General features: G+C 50.1%; 4 protein-coding genes across 8 annotated transcripts in view; 1 reads left to right on the forward strand and 3 right to left on the reverse strand.

Annotated features, from left to right (window-relative positions):
* The window catches only part of SEMA7A (semaphorin 7A (John Milton Hagen blood group)), a 38,040-nt gene extending 28,747 nt beyond the window's left edge, over positions 1–9,293 (reverse strand). Inside the window, exons 1-5 of one of the 3 annotated variants that reach the window (XM_026855807.1) lie at positions 6,239–9,293; positions 5,307–5,368; positions 4,118–4,252; positions 3,515–3,593; positions 2,556–2,665 (exon numbers count right to left, since the gene is read on the reverse strand). The gene's annotated coding sequence lies outside the window, so the exon portion shown is untranslated. Of the gene's footprint in view, positions 1–2,555; positions 2,678–3,514; positions 3,594–4,117; positions 4,253–5,306; positions 5,369–6,238 lie in introns of those variants that run through there. The other 2 variants (XM_026855806.1, XM_026855808.1) reach the window with 2 other exon arrangements.
* Positions 9,294–9,408: 115 nt separating this feature from the next.
* Positions 9,409–17,671, reverse strand: UBL7 (ubiquitin like 7). Its single transcript, XM_026855829.1, has 11 exons — positions 17,452–17,671; positions 17,069–17,302; positions 14,490–14,609; positions 13,743–13,825; positions 13,536–13,620; positions 12,814–12,871; positions 12,154–12,287; positions 11,647–11,696; positions 10,720–10,887; positions 10,379–10,501; positions 9,409–9,997 (listed from the first exon to the last, which is right to left on the reverse strand). The coding sequence occupies exons 2-11, from the start codon at positions 17,250–17,252 to the stop codon at positions 9,860–9,862; spliced, it is 1,143 nt and encodes a 380-aa protein (XP_026711630.1). The 5' UTR covers positions 17,253–17,302; positions 17,452–17,671; the 3' UTR covers positions 9,409–9,859.
* Positions 17,672–17,850: 179 nt separating this feature from the next.
* On the reverse strand, positions 17,851–20,495 carry LOC113483859 (actin, cytoplasmic type 5). 2 transcript variants are annotated; one of them, XM_026855831.1, is made up of 3 exons: positions 20,385–20,495; positions 18,751–19,895; positions 17,851–17,888 (listed from the first exon to the last, which is right to left on the reverse strand). In XM_026855831.1, exon 2 carries the CDS (start codon positions 19,882–19,884, stop codon positions 18,754–18,756), a length of 1,131 nt encoding a protein of 376 aa, XP_026711632.1. In that variant the 5' UTR covers positions 19,885–19,895; positions 20,385–20,495; the 3' UTR covers positions 17,851–17,888; positions 18,751–18,753. The 2 variants fall into 2 exon arrangements, with proteins under 2 accessions (XP_026711632.1, XP_026711631.1); XM_026855830.1 differs by lacking the exon at positions 17,851–17,888 and having other exon boundaries at positions 18,403–19,895; positions 20,385–20,494.
* Positions 20,496–20,644: 149 nt separating this feature from the next.
* The window catches only part of ARID3B (AT-rich interaction domain 3B), a 37,512-nt gene continuing 36,375 nt past the window's right edge, over positions 20,645–21,781 (forward strand). For both annotated transcript variants that reach the window (XM_026855809.1, XM_026855810.1), the window contains exon 1: positions 20,645–20,760. The gene's annotated coding sequence lies outside the window, so the exon portion shown is untranslated. The remainder of the gene's footprint in view (positions 20,761–21,781) is intronic.

A 21,781-nucleotide genomic window follows, 5' to 3' on the forward strand; every position in this document is an offset into this window, starting at 1 on the left:
GCTACCTCCAGAAGCTACAGCTCCCCTTAGCATCCTTTTCTCTCACAAGCTCCTTCAGGGCAGCAAAGTGACTGATCATCTGGGGTGAGCCTGACACCCACAAACGCAGAAACACTGGATCATTGCATAGGACAATATTGGGAAAATAACTTCAACAAGCAGACAACATCTAGAGGGTCAAGGGAACGACGGGACACACACTGTGTAACGGATTAGGAAAATAACCCCATCCCAAGCTCCCCCATGGGCAGGGCTGTTCCACAGACATACAAAGCAGCACAGTGCAATGCTGCACACATTTGATCAGGAAGCAGCACAGCTTGAACGCTTGGGAGAAGGGTAGAGCTGATTTCAAGGTTGCTCCAACCCTGTACCAGTTTGCAGGAGGTGCTGAAGACAGAACGGTGCCCTGAAGACAGCCAGAAACCCGCTGTGCATTAAGTACACACACACCCGTCCCAGAGCAGGCAAACACTTCGGAGAGTCTGCTCAGGACCTGCTCAGCCACATGCCATGTCCCCCACTACCCGACAAGGAATGCGTACACAAGTGATCACATTCCAGGCACGAACTCCCCGCTCGGCCCCCTCCTGAAGAGGTTTCCGTCTGCTTCACTCAAGTATCAAAAATTCCACAGTGCAGATTATGTGCAGTTTTTTCCAGGTCGTGCTACTCCGTTCCAACACAGATCAGGAGGCAGCTTCCTCCAAGGATCTTGTAAAAATCATAAAGCACAGATTTTCCTTAAGAGGAACAGTTTTATCATCACTGCAGAGGAGACAGACTGCTTGAATGTTTGTGGCCCAGGCAGTCTATTATGAAATCTCCCATTTTAGTTGTCATCTTTTCGCAAGAGAAGAGCAGGTATGTTAGAACATCATTCACACAAACACATCAATTACCTTCTGCTAAGGTCAGGAATGTGACCCTGAGAAACAGCCAATAGGCGTAATGAGTTTGAACACAGACAAGTCTTCCATGGAAAAAAAAATGTCAACACCACAAACATTCTTATCCCTGTGAAAGCCAGGCAAGTTCTTGTCTCTGTTGTGACATCTCTTGCAGAAACCTGAGAGGCACATCTCAGTCTCTGGCTATTATCAGCCATGGCAGTTTCAGAACAGTACAAAAAGCAACCTTTTTCAACACAGAGGGACCTTTCTGAACATGGCACAAAGGGCTCAGGATGTTCACCAGGTCCGTCATGCCACGTGTGTGCAGGTGTTTCCGAAGTCCCTCCCTAGACGAGACGGGCAGGCTGCATGTTTTGACACAGAGTATGGGAAATCCTCTGTCAAACCCTGCCTGTGCGGGGACCCTGATGTAGGATGGACTGTAGGATGGAAAATCAGAGCTTCTATTTCTTACCCCTTGCATTTTGCCTTTGGGAACAAGAAGACTTATAAACATGAACTTTGAGACGAAAAAAGTGAAATTCCACTCACTGTTTCTTTTGGCACTGACCAACAGGTCTGTCAGTCCTCAGATGACAAAGTGAGGTGGGAAGGAAGCAAAGTGGAACATTTATCAGCAAGCTGATGCATTCTGCTGTCAACACACAAATCCTGTCCCCCAACTCACATTCCTTGCAGACAGCTACCACAATCTCAACCATCCCCTCCCAAAACCCCAGCCCAGCAATGGCCGTTAACCCTTCAGCCTCTCCCGGCATGCTGTTTTCACACAAGTTCATCTCCATCAGCTGTGGCTGTCAGAATGAGTCTGGGGAAGCTCATCAGTTGGTACACCTTGTCCTCTCAGTGCTGCCACGATACTGAAGGACAGCACAGTAAATCTATTGCCCCAAGAAGTGTCACTTAATGTGCTAAATGCCACCCACAGGGCTTTAAAAGTGAGAATCAGAGAAGGGGTAAAGGAACCAGGTGCCCCAGCACATCTTTTTTCCAGTAGATCAACCCCACTGACTTGCCAAAGGAAACCTGTGGCAGAGCAACCTCACACTCAACTCCCCAAAGAGCAGCACAAAACCCCTATCTGGGACTCCCCTTCTTCAGTGCTTTCCCCTCTGCAGCTGAGGAAACCCCTGGGGCTCACCCCAGGCAGGACCTCCCAGACCAGAGCTTCACCACGCTATTCACTGGTCACAGCAGCTCGCAGAGGTCCTGCCTGAGGACTAGCCACAAACTTGCATCATCTAGATGACTCCAAACCACACCTCAGCCTTTCCGTCACAAACAGCCATTTGGTTGGCAAACACATTTCACCTAGATGCTTGTCACATTAACAAGCAGCACTGTCAACAGTAATTCAGCGAGAACTCACGAGCAGGAAAGGAGGTAAAACAGATGCACGTCAATGACACAGACTCAGACAGGGGTGCCAAAAGCTTTAGGGAGAGTAAATAAAATCCAGCGTGGAGTCCTACCCAATTAAGAGAAAGTTAAAACAAAAAAAGAACAGAAATAAGTTGCTTTGTTGAGATTGATCTACTGCACTCCCACCACAAGAGCTGCATATTGATACGTTAATGCTGCACAGCATGTCAGCTCTGTTGCCCTACAAGGGCCCAGCAGGCCAGACTGCGTTTTGCTTACCTGAAACTCTTGGTATTTCTTTTCTTGACTGCTGTGCTCCTCTGCTTCCTGGCAGGGCCTGGATTTCAGGGCAGCATCATCATGTGGTGCAGAGCTGCTACCACGCTCTCCTGCAGGAATGGCTACGCTTCAGCAGTGGGCAAAGCAGCCTCTTCAGCAATAATGATTCCTAGATCTGCCAGCTGCTCTGAATGGCCCTAAGGGCGCAGCACCCACCACTCCATAAACAAGCTTATAAGCCCCCTTGACCAGCTCCATTAAATCCACAAATTCCTCCTGGTAACACACAAGTTAAAGTTCACTCTCTGCAACCTGCTCTCCCATCCCCTGCCATAATATGGGTAGGAATTTAAGTCCACACTGTTCTCTGAGGAATCAAAGCAAGTCACCTGGTTCCCAAGAAGCCATTTCAAGTTGCTGCTGGGAAAAATGCCAACAGAACCTCTTACAACCTGGCCAGGCACATAAGATTAAGTGGAGGCTGCTCAGAAAAGTAAACTATTTTAAAGGTATTAAGTTGACCTTGTAGTGTTCAAGTACTTCCAGCAGCGATATCTGTCTCGCCAGGAAGGGAGAGACATCTAAGAAGTGGTCTATCTCCTTCTCCTCCCTCCTATTTTGGCCTCTGCTAGCCAACCCTGGGCCAAATGACGCAGAAGATAAGTGTCTGCAGTTCCGCACTGTCCTTGGCTCTAAACTGGGAGCCTGCCTGGTTACACAAAGGCTCAGCACCCCAGATGCACTGTTTTCTCCTTCCATCAGACACAGGAAGCCCTCCATGTCTTCCAGCAGGAGCATGGAATCGGCTCAGGATCTCACTGTGTGCTAGACCTGTTTGACTTATTTTTCCCTGTGACCTCTCAAATTCTTGAAAGGGACACTGCCCTGGGCAGGGAAGAGCAAATCTTTCTTCCTGCCTCCTATCCACCCTTCCTTGTGCAGGGCTTCATGCCTCTCACCTGCTTCCTGGTTATTACATATCCACACAGCTCATTCAGGAAAGCAACTGCAGGAAACCATCAGCAACCAGGTCACAGACTCTTTGGGAGGGGAGGAAAAGAAGAATAAAAAAAATGAGGCAAAGGAAAAATAAATGGACATGAACTTGCATGACCAGACACCAGCTGGCAGGATCCATGGGATGATTAAATTATGCGTAACTGAGGATTCTTTGGGATAAAAGCATTTAATGCCAGGGAGCGACGGCTCAGAAATGACTCCTGAGACAGGATGGTCAGCACTCTCTCCCTTCCCTGAACAGGGCCTTATGCAAACAAACCAATTAACACAAAGGTAAACAGTTTGGAGTCTGCTCTGCAGGATACCAGGGCAGCACGCTGAGCATTGCTGGGGGATTACAGAGCTCTGCTGTCATTAACAACCCTTTCTGCGGTAGCAAGATTAAGTGACAATTTTACTCCTGACTGCCCAACTGCCCTAGCTATCTTTGTCACTTCTTGCTGCTTCAGTGGCCACAGCAGTCGCAGGCACCCAAACATTAAACTCCAGAGCTTTACTGGGACCACTGCCACCCCTTTAGAGTGTGACATCCCAGAAGTTACCTGTGCCACAGTCTCACAGCTGCACGTCATCTCTTCCTTCCAGCTGCTGAACACTCTTGTGCATCACGGGCTGTGAACCTGTGACTAAACCACAGAACTCCTTCCTGTGGGCTGGCATGGAAGCTACAAGTTTATCTGTGTTTAAAGAAAAAAGTTGTGTGGGGTCTGTTAACTATTAGCACTCCATATCCAGCTCTAAAAGTCCCTAAACCCCAGGTGATTGGATGCTGGAAAAAAATCTATTAGAGATGGATCTTTCTCTGCTCACCCTGTTCTAAAGTTTTTCTGCAACATCTGTTATTGGCCATTGCAGGAAGACAAGGGATGCTGGCTCTGACCCTGCATAACTGATGTGATGTTTTTATCACCCCTGAACTCCATAGCTCTCCATCTTCTCTCTCAAACTCAACACCTAAACTAATGCACCCCGCTAAACAAGTGGACCATGCTCTTAAATCAGCAAGATATTTAGTTGAGTAGTAGTAGGAGGGAAGAGAAAAAAGTGATTTGGGGACAACCATTCTGAGATCTGGAAGCCTGGAACACCCAGAAGTCAGCTAGAGAGACTGTGTGGTCAGAAATGCTCATGAAATCCCCAGCCTCACCTTAAGAGCTTTGAGGGTTTTTTTGTTTTAAGTTTCCAGGCTCAGCTCAAGAGGAAGGGAAGTCAGGAAGCTTCATGTTTGAAGTCAGTGGCTCAGCCATTGTCTTGACTTCAAAGGATATATCAGGGGATCTTTATTTTCTTCCCCATTAACCTCCCTTTTGCTTACCATATTCTTAAGCTCAAGCATCCTTGTAAGACAAAACTAGAACTACATGTACCACTATAAATCAAAGGATTATTTATAAACACTGTCATTTATAAATATTAGAATACTATAAATATAAAAGAAACTACAGGAAATAGAAGTATTTTCATGGTGTGACATTTTCAGTACATTTCTGCTTTCACCAAGTTAAAATAGAGCCAGTTGTCTTAAAACCACACTGATTTATTGTGCTGTTCTTCAGTTAGTATCCATGACTCTTAGTTGTGCAAAACACAGTTCTGTTAAAAGGATGCTTTGATAACTAAAGTCACAGAGCTCCCCTTTCGTCAAAGAAAAATGTCAATTCATGCCAGGAAAGGGACTGAGTCCCACAGAAAGCTGCACTGTAACACCTGCCCTGATCTGCAGACTCTCACCTTAATCCTGATCAGTTGTCCCAGCATCAGGAAAATTCTTTCCTCCTTCCTTGAAAGTTTGCCTGAGAAAGAGCAAGACCAAGATTTTGTTATTGCCAAGGAAACCCCACCAGGTCCCACTGCCCCCTCTTCCTTTTGCCCTGGCACTAGCTTGTCCCCCTCGGCCAAAGTGTTCAGCTCACTCAACCAGCACAAAGCTAACTCTTAAGAAGAAAAAAAAAAAATTATGTGTTTCCTGGCACTTTGGCATTCTCCACAAGGACAAAGCTGAAAGCAGCCAGGAAACCACAGAGCCCTTTGCAGAGAAAGCAAGCTGATGGGCAAGGGCTCTGCCAGACAAGTTCCCTGCTGCTGTTCACATGGATGTATCCTGCCGGGCTGCCCAACGTTACTCCTGGCCTAGCAAACCCTGAGCGAGACGCTGAGATGCTGCATGCTGGAGCACTGGAGAAAGTCACCTTCATCGATCTTCTGAATTAATGTGCCAGAGAGGAGCTGGGGTGCCCAGGTGTGTAGCCCCGCACTGTGCTGGAGAGAACAATGTACAGACGTCTGTGATGACCGGGAGCACTGTGATGGTCAGTCCTCTGGCCCCTGAACAGTTGTTTGTGGATGGATTTGGGCAAAACAACAACCCTGGTTTAAGCTGCTCTGCTGCCTTGCCCAGACAGGGAACTGCTTCCTGTTCCAGGGTCCTGCAAGCAGGGGACACTCAGAGCCTCTGTTTGACTAAGGGAGCAAGAAAGAAACATTTATCCTGAAACACTGGAGGCATGTGGGAGGATGAGGGGAAATCTCTCCAACACTAGTCATTTGAAGTCAGAAATCAAGGCTGAAGAGCTTGAAACTTTGACAGTTTAGGATCTGATCCAACAAACCACCCAAGCATGCCCACACCAGAGAGACTGTGTCTGCACATAAACAATTAATACCTCAACGTCTGCTCCTGGGATAGATCTTGCTGGTTGTGTTCACTTCACATAGGAAGGCTCCAGCATTGTTGTGAAAGCAGAGGAGGATGGAGGTGGGCAGTCACACAGGCTGAGATACTGCAAAAGCCATCAGGGACGTGAAGCCTGGGAGATTCTGCTCCATCTTCATGTCACCCTTTTGCTGGAAAATCACCCCCACACAAACGCCACTTTGCTTCTTGTGGAAACAGTCAGCTCAGAACTGTCTTAGGCAGAAAGAGACAAGGCGGAAATGGTGAAAAAACCACCAAGGTGGCCAAAGTAGAAAAGCAGAGGACATACAGTGAAGGGCTTAGATGGCAGCCAAACCGCCAACCTCTGCAGGTGTCCACAATGCACCAGCATTGACAGTCAAGCTCCAGAACAAATAACAAGATTACTGAAAACACAGTACGAACAGCTGCTAGCATTACTACTGAAAACACCCGCTGTTACTGCTTCCCTTGTCAGCTTCACTACAGGCAAAGGAAGTAAGTGAACCAAAAATTTATCTTTGATGTCAGAACCAGAAAGTCCCTACTGAAAGCGCTTACGTTGGGGAACCGTGGTCTGACCTCCACCGCTTCCAAAGGGTCAGCCAAGCCCCTCCCAGCCTGCTCCTGCCGCAGTGCCGGTGAGGCGGTCAGGCCACAGATGCTTGGCTGGCGAACAGAGCGTGGTGGAGGTTGGGTACACAGGCAGGATACTGACAAGCCCAGTCCCAGCAAGAACGGACGCACCTCGAACCCAAACATGGAAGGGGCAACCAAAGCTGGTGCATGAGGAGGGGAAGGTGTCAGGGCAGTGGCACCAGAGAGGGACCACAAGGAACAGGCAGGCGGGAGATAGTGCACTGCAATTTGCTCATAAAGAGCAGAATCTGTTCTGTTCAGCCACTGACAAATTAGCGTCTAGACTTAGCTGCTTTCTCAGCAAACAACGGATACCAGCATCTCCCAGAGTCGTTCCAGCTTTGTTCAATACCTCTCTTGGGATACAGGCTCCTCCAATGACTGCAGAAGTCGGGACAAGTGGCTCGGACAAGAGATGTCATGCTCCATGCCCATAAGCCACATTTAGGCTGCTAACCCCAGGCACAGGGCCTCTCCAAACGAGCGGGTGCCTCCTGCAGCCTCCCCCCGGCTGGTTTCTCCCCCTTGGCAGAGGCTGTGCTGGCTGAGCTCTCTCTGTGTGTGGAGGTAGTTGCCAGCATCACTTTCATCTCAAAGTTGGGAGGCAGAAGGCACGCGGCCGTTAGAGCAGGGGGGAGGGCAGCGCTCACCTGGCTGCTGCAGAGACAGTTCTGAGGATTTCTGAGCTTCCACTCTCCTACAGGAGCTCCTGCATCAAAGTTTCCCTTCCTCCTCCTCTTCCATTACTAACCCTGCAGGTGCCAGGCAGAGACTCTCTTCCCATCCCTGCATCTCTAAATTTGCCTGGTTGCTGAGCACGTCTATTCTAGGCAGCCAAAGGCGGGCGAGATGAGGGAAGCGAAGCGCACGCATCAGTCGCATCGTGAACAACATCGGTGCCAAGTTCTTCTCTGCTATAGCCAGTTCAGACAGAGAATGTGTCTGATGTGGTACTCCAAGCCAAGTAACACAATTTATGAGAAAACTTGGAAAAAAGTTCTTTCCATACAAAACATCCAACCAATTCTCAATTACCTGGGCATACAGGGAGAAGCAGAAATAGCCATTATGACAGAAGAAGCTACTTAATACAAAACGTGGGTCAATAAAGTGACCCTTTAAATCAGGACAGGAAAGAAATACCATTTGGGACACCAATAACCCCAAGCTGGCCTAAACTAAGAATTGACATGGTACAGCAATGCAAACTAGTCACCCTTGTCACAGAGCAAGTCCTGCTAGCCCTGAGCAGGTCTGGGAGAGCCTGCAAATGCTTTCCAGCTTTGGGCAGCAGCATCTGCGATACAGCTAATCCTTAGCCAGCCTGGGAGGATTGCGGGTTGACAGCAGGGGAAGGGAGGGAGGATGCTGTGCATATGCTGTCCACTCCCCCAGCAAAGCAATAGGTGAAGGTGCCGGGGATGGGAAGAAATTAATCAGTTTTCATACATGTAAAATCATAGCCATCATCTGGAGTGGGTTTCCAAACTGTATAATGAGGGCAGTAACCCGGAAGGGTGTATCAAGTCAGGAAAGCTGGTTATGTCTATCACATCTTATCTCCAACATACTGAAAAATAAAAACAGTCCCTCCCTCCTGAGAGACTTAATCCTCCAGAAAGGATTAAAGGCTATCAGTCAATGGGCTACCCTGCAGAGAACAATCCAGTATTTGCTGGGTGATAGTGGAGATCGTATCAGCAAGGGATTGTAGAGCTTGGAGAGGAATTAAGAGGGGAGCACAGGCAGCCTGAAGGCAGGAAAGCATTTTCTACTTTTAGCTTCCCTAGTAATGCATGGTGGCATTTCAGGCAAACCAGTTCTCATTTTCACGCCTTGTTAATCTCAATGGAACAATCAGAGTGAAGCCAGGTCCAGCTCTGATTCTGGCTCCACTCAGTTCCCACTGACTGTAATTACAGGCAAATGACTTTGATTGTCTTTGCAGCTCAGGTCCCAGGCACCTCCAATGTGGCCCCCAGGATGAGAAGACACTTTGGAAAACACAGGCTGCAGCCAGACTAACCTGTGTCAGAGACAAGGCATTTCTTCCAAGACATTTGGCAGCATCTCACACTCTCTGGCAACTGCATCAACCCTTCTTTTTTTTTTTTTACTGTCACCTTGTGATGGCCATGAACTCCTGCACCTGTGCCCTTGTTCTTGTCAGCTTGCAGGATTCTACCAGCTTCACCCCACACAACTGAGAACAAGCAGGTTTCAGCTAAAAAGGAGACATGCTGCTTCTCTGCAGCACCTTCTTGGAGAGTACTTGTAACACAAATAGCTCTTTTGTATTGGCCTAACTCATGGCAGGATGGCTGTGCAGGTCAGCTACACCACAAACACTGCTCCCTTACCAGACGCAGCTTTGCTCAGTAAGAGGAGTGCCCTCTGCCGAGGAACAACAGTCCTACAACAGGCAAAGCATCTTCGCCAGTTTCCTTCCCACAATGAGCACATCGCCTCGCAGATCTGGAACTCAACCCCGGACAGACCACAACCCAAACAACAGGCAAGTGAATACAGTCCATTTAATACAGTTAAACACAGAGGGGCCACAACAGCAAAACAAAATAGACTGAGGCATGTCAGGAGGGCAGGAATGAAACAATGGGCAGGAGAACGTGTAAACAGATCTAAGACTGAGGAACTGGAGGTGCCTCATCTCTCCAACACACAGAGCCACCTCTTTCTCAGTGCTGGACAAAGTTCTGAGGTCTCATCTCTGGTGGCCAGAAGAAGGAGGTGGAGAGAGGTCTCTGGAGCTGGAGGAGCTGCCCTCAGCACAGCCAGTGCTCTCAAACAGGAGCACAGTGCCCACCTGCAAGGAAAGGAGCAGCCACCCCAACTACTTCATGCTGGAGAGAGGAACCCCAGCGCAGAGAAGTTTCAGTGCCAAGTCCCAGACCAAGGAACGTCACAGCTGCCTCAATGCAACTCACCAGTCCAGCCTCTTCTGCCCCAAAAGCTAGGGAGCCCCACCAGCAAAGATGAGCTCCAGGGCAGCCTGAATGTCCCCTCCAGTGGCCTGCAGGGCTCGGAGACTTAACTCATCATCATGTATGCCCATGTCTCGCAGCTGCTGAAGCTGTGGTTGCCACTGGCTCTACAGACAGGGAAAAATAAAAAGAAGCTAAGGGTAGGTGCAAGAGTCCAAGCGGAAACAAAACAGCCTTCTCCACAGCCCGCTCTTCCATGCTGCATTCTCCCACCTCTCTCTAGCTCGCAAGTGCAACGCTAAGTGTGCAAACAGATCTTGAAAGCTCAAAGTCTTGCTGCAAACTCCCCAAATCCACCATCCCACTTCCACCCAATACTTTTGCATCAGTCTATCACATCTCCTGCAAGAAGCACTTCTTCAGTGATGCCCCTTTCAGCTTAAATGTTCTGCTACATGAGGCAGGTGGAAAAACCGTCTCCACCCTGCAACACTGGATGTGATAGGGGGCTTTCACAGGCTCCCGAAGGCAGAGGCTGTGGCACTGACCTGCAGGCTGGGCTGCCCTGAGGCCTGCAGGGCATGCTGCAAGGCCTGGCTGAAGAGGTCGTTGGTGATGGGTGTTCCTGACTGGACACTGGATGACATTGGGGAGGTCCCAGAGGAGTGACCCTAGGAGGAAATAAGTTGCACATGGATCAGGAGAATACTTGTCACAGGAACCAGAGCTGCACCCCACCATCAGGCCTCCTCGAGCCCCTGTAGAAGAGAACTCAGCCATAAAAAAATAAAGCAGCAAGAGCTCCCAGACCTGACCAGGGCTCGTGCTCGGTCAAGTGCTGGTTTTATGGCCCAGGAGGATCTCCCTACCTGCTGTGCTGCTATTGTACCTGGGTGCCAGGGGTGGGTGTGTGGGAGCTGCTCTCTGGGGTGCTTGCCAGTGCCAGTGCAGTCGCCAGCTCGCTCTGGGTGATCGGCCGGGGTCCAGCAGCCCCGGCGTAGCCAAGGGAAGCTGGGCGGGAACCAGAAGTGCTGCTGGATGGTGTAGATCTTGTGCTCTGCATGGAGGAAAAAAAAACAAAACAAAAAACCACACCTCTGATGTTGGTGTCCACATCCCAGTAAAATCTGGGTCATGTGGTCATTCCAGGGATCCCTTCCCTACAGTACTTGAAACTCAGAAGTGTGAAACTTTTAAAAAATAAACATGACAGAACAGGATGGGCTTTTTCCACAAACTCAGCTATTACAAAGATACAGAAACTGGCAGTAAACCTTTTAATATATCATCCATCAGCTTGCAAACAAAGTGTTAGTAGCCTGTAATAAAACAATTGACTGTTGACCAGCACTTTTTCAGCCTAAATATGCAATTTCTCTTATAAAAAACTTTGTCCTTTGGAGAGGAGAACCTCCCTACATTGCAGAAGAAGGGCAGGGACTAACACTCCCATGTTTCTCAGCCACGCTCATCTGTGCACAGCTATCTCTGAGAACAGTCAGTGTGAGGTTAATGGTTGGGCTAGATGATCTGTGAATCTGGCTATGAAGGTGTTTACTCTGAGGACAAATGCTGTTCCAAGTTGTGCTTCTGCAGTCTTCTGTCGTGACCCTAGCTCAGCACTGAAGGAAATCCTACCATGAACAGCAACCAAGCATGGCTCAATCAATATGTTTGTTTCCACAATACCCCTAGGAGCCAGAGCAGCTCGTGCCATTCATGAGACAGAGAGACAACCTTTCAAGACTTTAAGGGCTACAAGTTAAAGCCATATTGCAATCCCAAAAGAGACGTTCCACTCAATCTGGCCGCTTACCTGGTGGAAGTCATCTTCATCATCAGAGAGACCTTCAAACAGAAAGCCACCTGCAACAGAAACGAGAATTGACAGATGCAGAAAACTGGGCACTGGCAGGAATTAGGCACCAGATGAGAATCTTGTGGAGTCCTTGGCCATGCAGCCAGGCTCAGCCCCAGCTAACGCACTGGTTAGGACAGAGACCTTGGCACTGACAAGTTCATGTGCAGCAGGTCAGTGGAAGGCAGGTCAGGCCTAACATTTGCACAGAACAGAGGCCACAGCACTCTGCTACCAACAGTTATTATACACACTTGGTTGGGAGAGGCTCTGAGGCCAAAGTGTCCCACATGAATCTCACAAAGTGCAAAATCTATAAACCACAGCGTGTTTCTAGTTCAGGAACCCAAACTTCTCTTCCTTACAGCCTGGGGATGACTGTGTCAGTAGAGCACAAATTTGTCTGCAAACCCTGCAGCGTGGCATTTCTGCAGGTTCCCCAGTCACCCACGTGGCTGATCGTACCTGGCATGTCCCGGTAGGAGCCAGAGGACATGCCTCGGGAGGATGTCTCTGGGGCTGGGAGTGGGGTGCTGCCAGCCACTGAATGCAGGACAAGGACAATGGCATTCACAAGTGCAGGGTGAGCTGGGATCAGCCTAGAGAGAAAGAGTGAAAGAATGAATTGAGTACTCAGAGAAATTAAGAAATCAGCAGCTTGGTAATGGCAAAGATCTTAAGGCATAGCCATTCCCAGTGGCTGCACCACCACCACTGCTTTTGGCTGTCCAGCAACAAACACCTCCCCACATTGTTTCACACAGCTGAAGGAGCTGGGGCTCCTTCTCAACCCCACGCTGACCCTCCCGTGTGCTCTCGTGGGAGCAACTCTCTGCTGTGAGCAACCATCCAGATTTGAACCCATAATCTGGAGGGGATGATGGCCCTGTCTCCCACTAAATATCCTTTGGTTTAATCCAACCGTGGAGGAGGATGTGTATTGAAGTATCAGCTCCCTCCTTCCAGCTGCTGAAGAAGTGTCCTACCCTGAATCTCTGGCCTGGTGTATCTGTACTGGCAGGCAGGAGCAAAACTCTCCCACCCAGAGAAGTCGTCAAGCACCAGTCTATACAACAGAGCAACAAAGGCATTGCTTAGTCACTGCACCAGCTTACGTAAACTTACGTGTCTAGCATGCTGGGGTCTGCAAATACTGAAAAGAGATCCTTGTCCTGTAGGACTCCTGGGAGGGACCAGGAAACATAATGAGTAGGAGACAGGATACAAGAAACAGTAGTCAATCAAACAAAAGCCATGGGAAAAACCAAAATAATTGTTTTTCAGGAACTGAGTCACTAGCAGACACCATAAATACCCTATTATTGTTCTCCCTGAAACCTCTTGCATCTTCCTGGAGAGACTCTCAATCATAGCCACACACCCAAGGGATGAGGCTTTCCCAGCAGATCCCAGGGGCTGCGCTGTAGCACAGACAGCTTCACCTTAAGGGCAGGATCAAATCTGGCACACAGGTCACTCCAGCCCGGTTGTGACTGCATCCCATATTCCACCTGCCTCACAGCAATGTGCCAAAAATGGTAGTCACACCCCAGGCCAGAACAAGCAAACTAGATTGAATTAACACTTTGCAGCAGGGAGAAAGCAGCCATCCCCACTGCTCTTCTTTGGGTTCCATGTGCCCTAATCCTTTTGAAGCCAGCATCGGTCCCCAACATCACCAAGGGAGCACAGCTCTGAGACCTGAGCAGACACTTACTCTTATGCTCCACAAAGGAACTGAAAGGCACTTTGAGAAGGCAAAATCTCCCTTCCCCATGCCAGGTATTAAAACACAGACTATCTTTATCTGGCTTTCCTCAGAGCCTCTGGGTCACATCTGGACTCACCCAAAGCAACAGGATCGCTGCTGAGGCCGGGAGTAGCTACAATGATCTGATCCAGTGACTCCTTGTTCCCCAGCATTTTGAAGACCTGCCAGAGAAATCAGAGCTGATCAGTGGTGTTGCACAATGAGGCTCCACCATGAGACTCTCTTCACAAAGTGGGGACAGACAAAAAGACATCCAGACAGCACACAATGAAGCCCCACTCACTGCATCTCTGTAGGCAGGACTGCTGTGCAGGGCAGTGTGAAGGACCCGGAACTCCCGTACTGCTGCCACTTTATCCACAGGCTCTGTAGGGAGGAAAAACAACAGAACAAAACACATTTCTCCCCTGACAGTGTTACTAGCCATTTTATATGCCACTGGGACTTCCATGCTGCAAAAGCAGTGGTGATTCTTTAATGTCCCTGGATTCAGCTAAACCAGAGAGGAAGGGCACAGACTAATGACTGTGAATCTCGGTACAGTTACCACAGTGTAACAAGTAACTGCACTCACACCTTCCAGACATATAAAAATATACAGATATTCTCCTACACGTACAAAAGGAGCTGTATTAAAGTAACAACTCTAAACTAACCCATCTTATTCTACAGTCAGGCAGACTAGGAACACACACAAGCCTGCTCATCCCTCGAGTTGAGTAACCAGTCGCTTTGTTCCTGATTCTCTGGCAACACCCTATAATTGATTACAGTCATTTAAGGAATATTCACCCTCCACATTACATAGCTCATTCCTTAACTCTCCCATCAGCAAGAAAACCTAACACCCATTTGCTGCTGTTAGGGGTGGAGAGTTCTCACACAAACATATCGATCAATTCCTCCTGCAAACCTCACATCAGCCTCCCAGAAACAAATCACAAGAGCAGCCGCTCCTCAGTCACAAGGGACCCACACCAAGCACATCCCGAGGAGATCTAAGCAGTAACTCACGCTGTCTCCTCCTCACCTGGCTTCTGATCAGGTTCAGGCCAGGATTTGCGCAGGACATGAACAGTGGAGCCAGACTGGATGCCATAAAAATCAAGTGTCTGGTCATCCCTCAGCTTACGGCCACAGTAGATCAGATCTAGGAGAGAGAAACACCTAAATATAAACATCTATGGCATGCTCAGAAAGGGCCCAGGGTCTGTAAGGCAGGACTGTCTGGGGGTTATTTGTCCACATGTGTAGCTGCTTCAGCTGGTTAGCAGCACAGGGACTTCATAATGCAGGGAAGTTATGGAGATTCAGGGAGGAAATCATGGAACTGAGATTCACAGAACATGATATTGTAAGCTGCAACATTGCCACCTCCTTTAGAAAAGCCAACCTCTCTCACAGTTCTCATAAGAGATCCTATAGAGGGTGGAAGCAAGAACACAGAGGAATACAGAGAAACAATCTGGGTAGCCAGGGATCAGGTTAGGAGGGCCAGAGCACTGACAGAATTAAATCTGGCCAGAGACATCAAGGGTAACAAAAAAAAGCTTTTACAGGTATGTCGGTGATAAATGGAAGACTAGGGAAAATGTGGGCCCTCTCTGGAAGGAAAAGGGAGACTTGAGTGACCTGGGATATGGAAAAGGCTGAGGTCCTCAATGACTTTGTTGCCTCAGTCATCACCAGCGAGGGCTCCAGCAACACCACCCCGGTTGCAGAAGGCAAAGGCAGGGACTGGGAGAATGAAGAACCATCCACTGTAGAAGAAGAGTGGATTCAAAACCATCCAAGGAACCTGAAGGTGTGCAAAGTCCATGGGACCCGATGAGATGCATCTATGGGTCCTGAGGGAACTGGTAGATGAAGTGGCTCAGCCACTTACCATCATATTGGAGAAGTCATGGCAGTACAGTGAAGGTCCTCCTGATTGGAAAAGGGGAAACATAACCCCTATTTTTAAAAAGGGAAAAAAAGACAACCAGGGAACTACAGTCAGTGTCACCTCTGTACCCAGCAAGATCATGGCATGGATCCTCCTGGAAAATATGTTGGGGCACATGGAAAATAAGGAGGTGACTGGTGACAGCTAACATGGCTTCACCAAGAGCAAATCCTGTCTGACAAGTTTGGTGGCCTTCTACAATGGGGTTACAGTGTTGGTGGACAAGGACATCATCTACCTGGACTTGTGCAAAGTCTTTGACACTGTCCCACATGACACCCTTGTCTCTAAATTGGAGAGACATGGATTTGATGGATGGACCACTTAGTGGGTAAGGAACTGGCTGGATGGTCACACTCAAAGAGTTGTGGTCAGTGGCTCGATGTCCAAGTGGAGAGCAGTGACAAGTGGCATCCTCAGGGGTCAGGGTTGGGACTGGCGCTGTTTAACATCTTTCTGGTGACATGGACAGTGAGGTAGAGTGCAACCTCAGCAAGTTCAACGATCACACCAAGCTGTGTGGTGGGGTGACAAGCTGGAGGGAAGGGATCCATCCAGAGGGACCTGGACAGGCTGGAGAGGTGGGACGTGCAAACCTCATGGAGTTCAGCAAGGCTAAGGGCAAGGTCCTGCCCATGGATCGGGGCAATCCCAAACACAATCCAGGCTGGGCCATGAGTGGATTGAGAGCAGCCCCAAGGAGAAGTATTTGGGGGATTAATGGATGGAAAACTGACTGTGAGCCAGCAACGTGCGCTCACAGCCCAGAAAGCCAACAGTACCCTGGGCTGCACCCAGAGCAGTGTGGGCAGCAGGTACAGGGAGGGGATTCTCCTCCTCTACTCTGCTCTCGTGAGACCCTCCTGCAGTTCTGCAGGCACCAACATCAGAAGAACACGGACCTGATTGAGTGGGTCCAGAGGAGGCCATGAAAGTGATCAAGGGTCTGGAGCACCTCCCTTATGGGGACAGGCTGAGAGAGTTGGGGGTGTTCAGCTGGAGAAGAGAAGGCTCCACGGAGAACTTCTAGTGGCCTTCCAGTACAAGAAAGCTGGGGAGAGACTCCTGATCAGGGGGGTAGGGATAGTATGAGGGGTAAAGGTTTTAAACTGAAAGAGGGGAGATTTAGACTAGATGTAAGAAAGGAATTCTTCCCTGTGAGGGTGATGAGGCACTGGCACTGGCTGCCCAGAGGAGCTGTAGCTGCCCCCTCCCTGGCAGTGTTCAAGGCCAGGTTGGACTGGGCTTTGAGCAACCTGGGCTAGTGGAAGGTGTCCCTGCCCATGGTGGGAGGGTGGAACTAGGTGATCTTCAAGGTCCCTTCCCAAACCCAAACCATCCTGTGATTCTACGATCTCACAAGGCCACAATGGTGTTAGCAAGTTATAAGATTTCCTACTATGGGTGCTGCCACTGCAGGAGTACTGTGATCCCAAGCAAACACGGCACAGGCTATTCAAATGACAAGGTAGCAAGTCCACTGCGGCATAGCAGAGTCTCTGGAGCATGCTTCGAGCCCCTACACCACGCTGTCTGGTTGTGCCAAGGCTTCCCACCAACCCAACACCACTAACAGAAGTATGTTTGTGTCCCAGCCGCGGCGAGCAGAGGAAGAGGGTGTCCCCAAGTGGTAGGACTTTGACACGACCCACGCAGGCACCTACCGATGAGCTCAGGGTCTGGGACGGACTCCTGCAGTTTGCCGGTGATGAGCTGCTTGAGGTACGAGATGCTGCACCCACCGAGAGGGCATTCTCCCAGCTCCGTCTCCGGCAGATGTAAGATGGATTTGGGAGCCAGAGGCTGATCCGCCAGCTTCACCGCGATGTGCCACTCCGGCAGGGACATTCCAGCCTTCTCCCTGAACAGAGCCAAGCCGAGCTAAAAGCCACAAAGCTCTGGAAAGGGAGGAAAACAAACCAAAGTGAGACTCTCCGCTAACCAGACAAACACCTTATAAATTCACAGGCCTCACCCTTGCTGGGAAGCACAGAGGAAACTAAGACGAGGCCTGACCAGCGCACAGTTATGCTTTTTAGGTTCCTACCTCAGTCTTAAGGCATTTCTGAAGCTACAGGGAAGGCAGAAACACCCCCGCTAGCCTCAACACTCAACCGAGGAAGAAGGGAATCCAAGAGCAAGGCCCGGCCCGGTTCTCCCGGCAGGCCCCCCACCCCCAGGCCATTCTCCAGCCCCCAACAGCCACGTTTCCCGGCACAGAGACAGCGGAGCAAGGCGCCCACGGCCGCTCAGCGAGGGATCCCAGGAATGGCAGAGGCGGAAGTGATGCGCGGTGCACGCTGGGAGACTGAGTCCGCCGGAGGGGGCGGTGTGCAACGCTGGGCAGCTCCGGGGTGGGGAAGCTGCTGATTGGCTGGTGCTACCGTGACGAGGCGGAACGACCCAATAGGCAGCCGGTTGAGGGTTTAAAGGCAGGGGCGGCCCAGGGGACCGGGGCGCGGCGCAGGCCGGCACCGGCGGGTCTGTGCCCGTGAGCTGCCTTGCAATTAGTGACACGTAATTAGGCGGCTGCCAGCCTTCTCCATGGAAGGGGGGGTCTTGGAAACAACCCCCCAGGGCAGGAGGGAGCAGCTTTCCCAAGTCGAGTCCCATCCACCACTTCATCTTGTCACCCTCGCCCAGAAAAGGAGAAGCCACCACCCCTCCCACCACCAAAACCTGCGCCAAGGCGCCAAGTTTTTCTGACAGGAAGCACTGCTTGGGTTCTAAAAAAAGCCAAGTTACCATGAAAGTCCAGAAGGGCTGCAAGAGCCACATACCAATCAAGCTTTCCTCCCTAACAGTTCTTAAAATGGTCTGAACAGCACAAGGCAGATTTACAAGGTGCCATTACATGATCTGTAGAGCATTTACACAGATTTTTAAGTTTTAAGCAGGCAGCTACAGACCTAGTTTGAGACCAAAATCATGTATTGCACAATAATACTTTGCAGCAAGGAGATGGACAGCCCACCATGAAAGAAAGCAATTTAACATCTTACAGTTTTTAAGATGAAGTTTATTTATTTTCCTACAAAGGAGTCAGTTGTGACAAACCTAAATGTGACAAATCTAACTTTAGTGTCATCCTATCAGTGTTACATAGGAAAAGTGAACAACCCTCCAGCTACTCCCAGGCCCAAGAGCCACAAGGAGGAGGAGGAGCAGCTAGCCAGCCACAGGAAAACTACAGCCTAACAGGCCATTAAACTGTACATGTCACTACTTGGTACCTCAACAAATTAGTTAAAATAAGTAACAGTCGAACAATTCTGGTCCAGCAGGGGAGGAGGTTGCCCCAGCACATATCCCGGCAAGGATGGCCCTCAGGTGACTGCCAGCAGTCCCTCTAGAAGCACTTGCGATGGACGATGGAGGGGCCGGACTCATCATACTCCTGCTTGCTGATCCACATCTGCTGGAAGGTGGAGAGAGACGCCAGGATGGAGCCACCGATCCAGACGGAGTATTTACGCTCCGGCGGGGCAATAATCTTGATCTTCATGGTGCTGGGTGCCAAGGCTGTGATCTCCTTCTGCATCCTGTCAGCGATGCCAGGGTACATGGTGGTACCCCCAGACAGCACAGTGTTAGCATACAAGTCCTTCCGGATGTCCACATCACACTTCATAATGGAGTTGAAGGTGGTCTCGTGGATACCACAGGACTCCATGCCCAGGAAGGAGGGCTGGAATATGGCCTCAGGGCATCGGAAACGCTCATTCCCTATGGTGATCACCTGCCCATCAGGCAGCTCATAGCTCTTCTCCAGGGAGGAGGATGACGCAGCTGTGGCCATCTCCTGCTCAAAGTCCAGAGCAACATAGCAGAGCTTCTCCTTGATGTCCCGCACAATCTCTCTCTCAGCCGTGGTGGTGAAGCTGTAGCCCCGCTCCGTGAGGATCTTCATGAGGTAGTCGGTTAGGTCACGGCCAGCCAAATCTAGACGCAGGATGGCGTGGGGCAGCGCATAGCCTTCATAGATGGGCACCGTGTGGGTAACGCCATCCCCTGAGTCCATGACAATGCCGGTGGTACGGCCAGAGGCATAGAGGGACAGCACAGCCTGGATGGCTACATACATAGCTGGGGTGTTGAAGGTCTCAAACATGATCTGGGTCATCTTCTCCCGATTGGCCTTGGGGTTCAGGGGGGCCTCAGTGAGCAGGACAGGGTGCTCCTCTGGGGCAACACGCAGCTCATTGTAGAAGGTGTGGTGCCAGATCTTTTCCATGTCATCCCAGTTGGTGACAATGCCATGCTCAATGGGGTACTTCAGGGTGAGGATGCCCCTCTTGCTCTGGGCTTCATCCCCCACATAACTGTCCTTCTGCCCCATGCCCACCATGACACCCTGATGCCGTGGACGGCCCACAATGGAGGGAAACACAGCACGGGGGGCATCATCACCTGCAAAGCCTGCCTTGCACATGCCAGAGCCATTGTCCACCACAAGCGCAGCAATCTCCTCATCCGCCATGCTGACCAAGCCTGAGATGAGTAGAGACATGGAGGTGTCAGAGTCCCTCCTCAGAGGGAACAGAACAGGAACATCAGGGAGCCCTAACATTTACCCCCTGTGCTATAAGCCTGAAAGGATTTAATACACTAGGGAGCCCCAACAGCAGCACTGAGGGATCTAAGCTCAGAGAAGACATTGAGGAATCTTAGGTGTTTGCTTCACAGAAGCCCCAAGAAAACACAATACCTACTTATTTTCCCAAAGCATACATATATATACACATGCAGCCCATAAGAACACAGACTCTTTCCACTCACTCCCTTCCTCGGGGCCTAAGCAGACTAGTAGGGACACCCCAACACAAACCTCCACATACACCATTACTACAGACCCGAGGAAACAAAGAGCAGCCCCAATACAAATCCCTCCCCAGCCTGAGCGGACAGCAGAGACCACTAGCCCCACCCTGAAGACACGAGGGGCTGGAGAGGGAATAAAGCTGCCGCCCCAACCCTCACCTGCGCGCAGTCACTCTGCCCCCTTGCCGCCGCCTCACCGACTGCAAGGCCCAGCCCCGCGCGCGACCTTTTATCCTCCCGGAACCGGAAGCCGCCCCTTGCCTCGCTATTTAATTGGTTGCCGATGAGGCGTAGCCCCGCCCCTTTCCCGCTTCCGGGTGCGGGGCGGTTGCCCTCGTTCTTCCGTTGCTGAGGCCGTACCCGGAAGTGGGGCGGGCGCTTCCGTTGATGGGCACTGCCTCCGCCGCCCCGCTTCCGGCTGGGCTGAGGAGGGGTGGCGCGGGTGTGGGGGGGGAAGGAAAGAGGTTGTGTTGCGGGCGGAGCCGAGGCGGCCGCGCACGGGCCGGCAGCGACCCGCTCCCGGGGCCCGCGGGAGGTAACGGCCCCGTTCGCTCCGATGGGGAGGGCACTAATCCACTTTATATTGTTTCATTTGCAAGCTAAAGCTATGCCGCTGCCTGCTAGATAAAAATGCAAATGCACCAGCCAGGCTTTTCATTTTGGTGATGGGCTGTTATTTAGCACGGGAAAGAGTTTGCAGAGGAAAAATGAGTAGGGCATCGAAGCTTGCAGGCACTTTGTACAAGAGACATGGTCTGACCACCTTAAAGGAAGACCTGGAGTTGTGCTAGGGATGCTGGAAGTTGTCTTTCACTTTTAAAACTGGTATCTGGTAGGTTATTTGTTGTTTTAGAACAGAAATATGTCTGTTTTGAAAATGTGTTAGCAAAACAGTCTTTTTTAAGTCTGTGGCTTGAATAGGACAGTGCTGGTTGTAAACAGGGTGGTGGGAGGTGGCCAGGAGACTAGCTTGTCTGTAGTTGGCCTTTCCTTTGTTTCTCTAGGCTGACTGTATTTTGATATCAATGAACCTTGAAGGGCATCAAGTGAGATGTTTAAACATCTTTTTACATTAAAAAAAAAAAGCTGAGAAGGACCATCTTTGTCAGCAGTTCCAGTTTGTGACACAAAGTCCAAAATACATATGCTGATTTTAATAGTTGGGGATTAAAGGTGTAGTTGTCTTTCTAGGATTTACTGTAGATCAGAGCTGTGTTTCTGACTGTGGTCTGTTCTGTTGGCCTTTGCTCAAGAGGAGGCTAGTGCTGGCTCAGCATGGGCTTGCTGCAGGTCAAAATGGAGAGCTAGGAAAGCTCTCAGGTCCTTTGGCTGGGAAAATCGAAGGGAGGCCGTGCCTGGGGCTTGAGATACACTGGCAACTCTGGGAACCAGAAGCAGGAGTTGCTTGGTACTCAGCAGTCTGCTCCAGGCTACAGTGATCTTCGCTTTACTCTTGTCTCGCCCTAATGGGGAAAAATAATTGGCCAAATATAGGGTTTTAAGACAAACATATAAAATGTAAAGAATTTAGTAACGTAATGAAAGCATAAAAAAAA

This window comes from Athene cunicularia, assembly GCF_003259725.1.
Source record: "Athene cunicularia isolate RWA chromosome 10 unlocalized genomic scaffold, athCun1 chr10_part1, whole genome shotgun sequence".
In the NCBI taxonomy this organism is placed as follows: domain Eukaryota; kingdom Metazoa; phylum Chordata; class Aves; order Strigiformes; family Strigidae; genus Athene; species Athene cunicularia.

Coding starts and splice junctions, on each gene's coding strand:
- UBL7 (XM_026855829.1), bottom strand. CDS start 17,252: ATGTCCCTGCCGGAGTGGCACATCGCGGTGAAGCTGGCGGATCAGCCT. Junction 13,826..14,489: donor TGAACCTGATCAGAAGCCAG/GTGAGGAGGAGA, acceptor TCCTCCCTACAG/AGCCTGTGGATAAAGTGGCA. Junction 10,888..11,646: donor ATGAAGATGACTTCCACCAG/GTAAGCGGCCAG, acceptor TCCTCCATGCAG/AGCACAAGATCTACACCATC.
- LOC113483859 (XM_026855831.1), bottom strand. CDS start 19,884: ATGGCGGATGAGGAGATTGCTGCGCTTGTGGTGGACAATGGCTCTGGC.